Here is a 7,253-nt window from a genome sequence, read left to right on the forward strand (position 1 = left end):
GAATTTGGCCAATCGTGAAACAGCTGTGTCGTCATCAGCGCTCTGAAAAAGCTGATATCAAGAATTAACATTTTAACTAGTAAAAACTGAATTGTTGATATCAAGAATTCATATCCTGAGAATGAATAAAAGTCAAAACGGCTTGCCACAGGAATGCGCCCGGGGCGGTTAAACTCTAACTGTTACCAGATTCCCACACAGGACACTCCTACCGATTTGCAGCTCTGTCACACGGCTAAATCCTCAATTTTCAATGGAAACATCCACCATATTAATGAAACTGTGAGTATGCTATGATCTTTCTGTGTGAAGAATATTATCTTTGTTAAAATTGCGAAAATAACGCAAGCTTTACGCGATTTAAAGCTTGTTTTACTTATACAAAGTCGTTGTTTTTCTGTAAACGATGTTGTTTTAAATCCCAATACATCCGTTTTCTCCTTTCGCTTTACAATAAAAGTAACTATAATCCACATGCAAGAGGCGCGCGAGCGTTTTTTGTTGACAGTCATCCTACTATTTTTAACAGGCGCCTAAGATTACTATTTTGTCAAACATTGCGTTATAGTTGTTGATAAACATTTTCCACTGCTTTTTGGTCGATGTTTTTTTCTAAGTAACGTTATTGTTGAGATGAAACCAAAATCTTGAAAGCGCACAGACAGATTTGCATCTAACTTTACAGCGTCTCAGTCTAATTAAGTAGCCTAATACCTTGCAGCAACACTATGTCTGATCCTTTAGGTCCTGGAGACACTGGCCAGGTAAAATAAATGTGAAGAGTCTGTCTCTCTCCCTACACTTTCCTGTCCATTCTCCACTATCCTGCAAACAAAATCAATACATAACAAACATAAAAAAACACTTTTTAAACTCTTTGTGACAGAACCATGCTAAGCGACATTAGAACAATCTAGTGATTGTAACTGGTGTACATTGTAAGTAATATTAATGGTTTGTTGTTTCTGACTAAAGGGCTACATCGCTGGTTATCCACCTCATCCAGATCAAGGTCAGATTCACTATCCTTATCCACCAGAGTCGAGCGGACAACCTGCTGTTCCTCCCAACCCTGTAAGTTTACATAGATAGAGATTTACCACAGATCCTTCTATCCAAAGTGACAAATAAGGAATGTTACAACACAAGAAGTTCATCCTAAGGTCGCAGCAACTTTCAAAACTTTTGAATACAAGTTCCAAATTGCTTAAATGGCTCTAGTGCAGCAGAATGGGAAAATAATGCAGAGTTAATTCGAGCGCCATGATTTTGGAACACTATGTCATGTGTGAACAACACTGCAAGAGCAACTCACAAAGGCGTCCATCTAATGCATGTTTACATAGAAAAACTATATAAAAACAAGCAGTGGAAAGGTCTAAACATGTTATGTGTGCACGGTCCCCAAGACGGAGAAGAATTCTGGTTTGGATTTTAGCTGGTGGACCAGTATAGACATGCAAAACTTAATAAACCAGTACAGAGTTTATTTATCAATCAATTTTGTGCATTTTCTCTTTTTAAGGGCTTTTATCCTGAGTATCAAAACCCTGTCTACCCTCCTGCCTTTGGACCTGGACTTCCCCCTGCTCAGCCGCCCCAGTGGAATGCCCCTCCAACCCACTACAACCCATCTGCACCTGTGGTACATCCAAAATCTTTTGCAAATCTCTTTGCTTTTCATCCTGTGGGTTTATATTTCTATGTGCTTATTTGTAATCAAAGATAGCAAGCAAATATGTAAAGGATAAAATGAAATTCAAATGCATGAATTGCTCTGAAAGGGGCAACACAAAGTTAAAGAGATTGATAATTCTGACATTTGTTCACCTTCAAGTTGTTCCAAACATGTATGAGTTTCTTTCTTCTGCTGAACACAAAAGAAGATATTTTGAACTATGTTGGTTAGCAAACAACTGACAGTAGTCACTGACTTCTATAGTATGGAAAAGAATACTATGGGAGTCAATGGCTACTGTCAACTATCAAAATATTATTTTTGTGTTGAACCGAAGAAAGAAACTCATACAGGTTTGGAACAACTTGAGGGTGAGTAAATGAAGACAGTATTTTAATTTGTGGGTGAACTACCCATTAAGTGTTTTTGCATAAAAAAAATTGCAATTCTACTAATATTTGTCTTTCTATTTTTTTTTATTAATAACATACATTTACTACATATGATTTATTCATCGTTACTGTCTTTCAAATTCAAAGTTGCTTGCATTGAAGTATCCAATACAGTTTTTAACTGTCCAGTCATTCAGTAACAGCCACTTCGCATTACATTTGAACATTTTTTCAAACAAATTGCAGAAAATGTGCCACGCATTGCTGAAAATGATTGTTAGAAAAAGTAAAGCTTTATACCTGACACATTTCATATTCCCAGTGTCTCTCTGTGTCTCACACTCTTACCTGTCTTTTTTCTAGTCTCAACCGTCTGATAGGACCAGCATTTCTATGGATATCCTTAACTCCAGTGACTCTGGTGTCAAGTTTGACGTGAACAAAGGAAAGTCTTCTGGCAGCAACTTCCTGTAGTTACTCCAAATTCCTGAATTATCCCTGCACGTGATGTAGAAACAAACACTTGTTTGTTAGATTCATACAAAATCTAAGCCTTAAAAAGAATATTAAATAATATTATTATTAAATGATAATAATTTTGGCCTTAGAACTAATAGGACCTTAATTAAAACTACTACTTAAATAGTTTATGATGAGACATATTCTTAAAGGACTCAGTCAAGCTTAAGTGCTATAGAAGGATATTACAATTAGAAGAAAACAAAAAAACAAATCCCTTTATATATTACATACTGTACAGTACCTGTAATATGTTCATACACCGCTTGAGTAGCAATATTGTGTTCAGTTTTAACTCTTTCTCTTCCATTTAGTATTTTTGGGGAAGAATAAGAAGCACTTCATTCGGTACTTAGTTGTCTTTCATTCCAACATAAGATCTGCATCTGACGTAGCATTTAGATGTACAAACCCGATTCCAAAAAAGTTGGGACACTGTACAAATTGTGAATAAAAACAGAATGCAATGATGTGGAAGTTTCAAATTTCAATATTTTATTCAGAATACAACATAGATGACATATCAAATGTTTAAACTGTGAAAATGTATCATTTTAAGGGAAAAATAAGTTGATTTTAAATTTCATGGCATCAACACATTATTCTATTGTGAATAAAATATAAGTTTATGAGATTTGTAAATTGTACAAATTGTGAGTAAAAAAGGAATGGAATAGTGTCCCAACTTTTTTGGAATTGGGTTTGTATTTACACAGTTTATGTATCTCAGAGGGGACATGGATGCATTTACACTGCACTTACAGCTGCATAAATAATGTTGTTTTTAACATAAAACGTTGAATAACATGTCGAAATGTGAAATTAAAACCGCCAGTAGGTGACCGCAAGTGACTGTTAATGAGTGAGTCATTGAGATTCAACCGATTCATTCAAACGACTGATTCATTCAGAAACAAAGCATTTGACTGTGTTAATGAGTGAATCACTGAATCATTTATTCAACCGATTCGTTCAAAAAGCTGATTCATTCAATAAGTAAACACCGTCCATTGCTCAGAGACGCAAAACTGTGCTGTGATCTTTGTTTGGAGCTATTTTCGTTGGCAGAATTGAGCAAAAACAAGCAATATTATGTATAAAATGTAAGTCACTCATTGCTTTAATGAACTTGTTTAAAATTATTATTAAATGTGTTCATGCTGATATTTGCAGAAAAACGGTGCTCTTTGTGATATAGATTAAGTTAACTATTAAATTATATAAATATAAAAGCATACAGAAGCATTTTTGCAGTCTACAATTTAGAATGCCCGGAATTTTGAGTTTTAATATACTAATAAATCAACGTGCGTGCACTCTGTGTGTGATTTGGTGATATAGCCTACTTGATAATGTCAGATCGCACATAATTAAAACAACACTTACCATATTATCGAAGATATACTGTATATCGCACACCCAGACTCGACTTGAGTGGAAAATGGATTACCCGCGGTTGTGCGCGCCGCGCACTTGTTTGCTCATGAGCAAAGGTGTTTTTAGGAGTCTAACTTGCAAACGCCAGACCACTGATTCGTCAAACCTGCAGTCTGTGTTTTTCTGACTTCTAACTATTTTGTTGTAAGTAACGAATATGCTTCGGGGAAATGTATCGGAGTAAAAGTATACATTTTAATTAGGAAATGTAGTGGAGTAAACGTAAAAGTTGGCTGAAATATAAAAACTCAAGTAAAGATACTCCCAGAAAAATGCTTAAGTACAGTAATGAAGTATTATTACTTCATTACATTACACCACTGGTATATTCAAGTAAAAAGCCATGCAATTTCCATAGACACACTAGTTATGACCTGTCCTGAAGAGTGAGCTACCATTTTCACTTTGTCTAATCTCTCCATTCAGTCAGGCTGAAGAAGCTATATTCTACACTTTTGTGTAGAACTACATGTGATACGAAGCCATTATTTTATTATTGATGTAGTTGTGCAAATGTCCATAAACTATTGACAGTAGTGTATATATTCACTCTATTTACATTTTTGCCAACTTGTGCACTGAATTTATTTAATACACGAGTTTCACAATTTGAGTTGAATTACTGAAATAAATTAACTTTTCCATGACATTCTAATTTATTGAGATGCACCTGTACTTACTTCACTCTCTTGTAGTGTTGGGAAACAACAACAAAAACCTGTAACCTGAGAAAACTAAAATATACATTATTTTTACCTGCTTAAACATAATCATGTAACCCCAGGAATCAGACACATATATGAAAAAAAATGTCTGTCTAATTAAGTTAAACACATATAATGCATGTTATTAGTAATGCATGTAATTTTCTCAACTTCCAAGCCAGTAGCTGCGTTTGCCTAGGGCATTTTCATAGTGCTGTTAGCTGGAATAAAACAAATGCTGCAAACAAAACATTTATACATGAATCTTGATAATGTGTGTAAAATATTACAGTGACATTTTATATTAGGATTTGTGTTGTACCTGCATATTGATGGGTCATTTTAACTGCCCTTTAACTGCTATCATTTTCTTCACCGGGACTACGTTTACTGTTCGTATTTTATATTATCATTGCATGTTCTAAATATATATATTTTTATATTGTCTGACATCTAGTGCCAACCGGCAAAGTAATTTCTCTTGTTATATGTTGCATTATTGGAAAATGAAATGTAATTTGTTGTCACACTTTGAACTATAATAAGAATGACAATAAACATGATTATAATAAAAAGTATTTATGTTGATTTTAAGGTCTGCGCATTAAGCATCTCCAGGATTTGATCAAAACGGACATTGCAACTAGTGAGATTTCAGTAATTTCTCCATAACACAAAAGATTCTACTGGATTCACCCGTTGAAGGGGAGATATAGAATTGGGTGTAACAAAAAAATTAATAAAAAGGTGGAGATTCTAGAATTTGAAAAGAGGATTTACATCTGGTTCAGACTTTTTCAGGCAAATTTTTCAGTTGTTTTTCTGACTTCAGGGATTCATGTCAGGTTTTTCGCTCCAAAATACAGTCACAGAAAAAATGCAGTGGACTGTTGCCAAGGAGACCATTTATCGGACAGGGCTTTTGTTGAAAAAATTTATTATAATTTACTGGTTAAATACATTTTGTACTGTTGCCCTGTGCATCACATCCCTGAATAATGTAATAAGAAACAAAAACATGATTATTTAAATGCAGTGTAAATACATTTTGCTGTTCTCTGTACCTCAAGACCCCAGAAACGATGTTTGGACATTTGATTCAGTCCTTTTGTTAACAATTAAACCCCTCAGATGCCAGATCTACCAGTTGTGCTATGGGACCCTAAGATAAATTTGACTTAATAATCTTTTAACTAACACTTGGAATATTGAAGCACACTCCCAGTTTAGACAAACAACGTGGTTTCTTTGCAGAGTTTCAAGTCACACACGCCAGGCCCGCTAGTCTTATAGCTGTTGTTTCTGCAGAGGCTCCAGCGTCGCTGAGAATCAATCCAAACATGCCCATGGCAAAGGTGACCTTTAGCAGCCACAGAGCCTGCCTTACAGCTCCAACAACCAAACGCAGGATGAAGGCTATTATCCAGTAGGCCACAACAACCAGAAGGGCCCACTGAGCGACAAAAATCACTCCCTCCGGAGTAACTTCTTGGAAAGGTAGCTTGACTAGATAAAAACATGAAAACATACATGTGAAAATGTGTTTTGGTTTAAATAAATTGAAGCTCTCAAGTATGATTTTTGTACATTTACCATCAATTCCTGTTGATTCCAAGATTTCCGTAACATTTGACCATGACCGGATGACCATGTTAAGGGCGGATGCTACGGCATCTGACAGCCATTTTACACCACTTTGTAGAAACTGATGCCCATAAATAAACAAATACAATATCATTATGTTTTTCAAGAGAAAAGAACTTCCCAGTACAGCAAGCATCATTATGTAGTAAGTTATGTTGCATTAGCTAATTAATCCACGTGGCAAATGACTCTCTTCTGCTTTTCCGAGAACTACTTTCACTTTTCAAAGGTCAATAACCTGGCATTTCAGAGCTCCTCAAGTTCACACAGGTGTTTATCACATTAACTGTTGAATATTGCATATTTGACAACCAGAAAGTTTACAAACATTACACTGAATTACTTTTTTTTAACCTAACAAACTTATTTTTGTCGAATGTCTTGCTTGGTTGCTACTTGGTTAATCATAGAGCCAGCATTAATTATATTAAACAATGGCACAAAAAGTTTAGTATAAACTTGATAGACTAGATTTTTTACAACGTCAGCTCACCTTGAGAGACAGGTCTACTCTCTTTTCACCGATTGTAGAGACCAGGCAACTGTGGGCTTCCTCGGACAAACTTGTGAAAATGGACCGCGCATTTTGGAGTGGACTAGACTGCTCGTCCCATTCGAAAGAGTGACACAACGGTATCAACTGATATGAAACTGAAACAACGCCTGCTTCCTCTTTCCTCTTTCCTCCCTCGAAGGAGCAACCCTGCCGCCTACTGATGACTGAGACTGCGCGGTTACATTATCCAGAAGAAACGCCACACAAATTGATCCCATATGAAAATTGTGAAAGACCATTTTGTAAACGTTTGAAAATGGCAGAAAAAAAACACGTATAAATTTGTGTCCTACCTTTATTATATATATATATATATATATATA

The 7,253-nt window shown here is 35.4% G+C and overlaps 2 protein-coding genes across 2 annotated transcripts in view; one reads left to right on the forward strand and one right to left on the reverse strand.

Annotated features, from left to right (window-relative positions):
• Positions 1-716: 716 nt before the first annotated feature.
• On the forward strand, positions 717-2,616 carry LOC107556509 (pollen-specific leucine-rich repeat extensin-like protein 1). Its single transcript, XM_016239646.1, has 4 exons — positions 717-764; positions 976-1,074; positions 1,526-1,645; positions 2,434-2,616. Exons 1-4 carry the CDS (start codon positions 729-731, stop codon positions 2,542-2,544), a joined length of 366 nt encoding a protein of 121 aa, XP_016095132.1. The 5' UTR covers positions 717-728; the 3' UTR covers positions 2,545-2,616.
• A 2,029-nt stretch (positions 2,617-4,645) lies between these two features.
• The window catches only part of LOC107556505 (uncharacterized), a 4,182-nt gene continuing 1,574 nt past the window's right edge, over positions 4,646-7,253 (reverse strand). Inside the window, exons 3-5 of the mRNA XM_016239642.1 lie at positions 6,868-7,111; positions 6,324-6,435; positions 4,646-6,236 (exon numbers count right to left, since the gene is read on the reverse strand). Coding sequence (XP_016095128.1) covers positions 5,989-6,236; positions 6,324-6,435; positions 6,868-7,111 — 604 coding nt within the window. The 3' untranslated portion in view covers positions 4,646-5,988. The remainder of the gene's footprint in view (positions 6,237-6,323; positions 6,436-6,867; positions 7,112-7,253) is intronic.

The sequence above is a fragment of the Sinocyclocheilus grahami genome, unplaced genomic scaffold, assembly GCF_001515645.1.
Source record: "Sinocyclocheilus grahami isolate Dianchi unplaced genomic scaffold, SAMN03320097.WGS_v1.1 scaffold571.1, whole genome shotgun sequence".
In the NCBI taxonomy this organism is placed as follows: domain Eukaryota; kingdom Metazoa; phylum Chordata; class Actinopteri; order Cypriniformes; family Cyprinidae; genus Sinocyclocheilus; species Sinocyclocheilus grahami.

What these genes read in the sequence shown, in the direction of transcription:
- LOC107556509 (XM_016239646.1), top strand. Translation starts at nt 729, where the DNA reads ATGTCTGATCCTTTAGGTCCTGGAGACACTGGCCAG. An exon ending in GTCCTGGAGACACTGGCCAG is followed by an intron (nt 765 to 975) that starts GTAAAATAAATG and finishes TTCTGACTAAAG; the next exon opens with GGCTACATCGCTGGTTATCC. An exon ending in CTGCTGTTCCTCCCAACCCT is followed by an intron (nt 1,075 to 1,525) that starts GTAAGTTTACAT and finishes TCTCTTTTTAAG; the next exon opens with GGCTTTTATCCTGAGTATCA.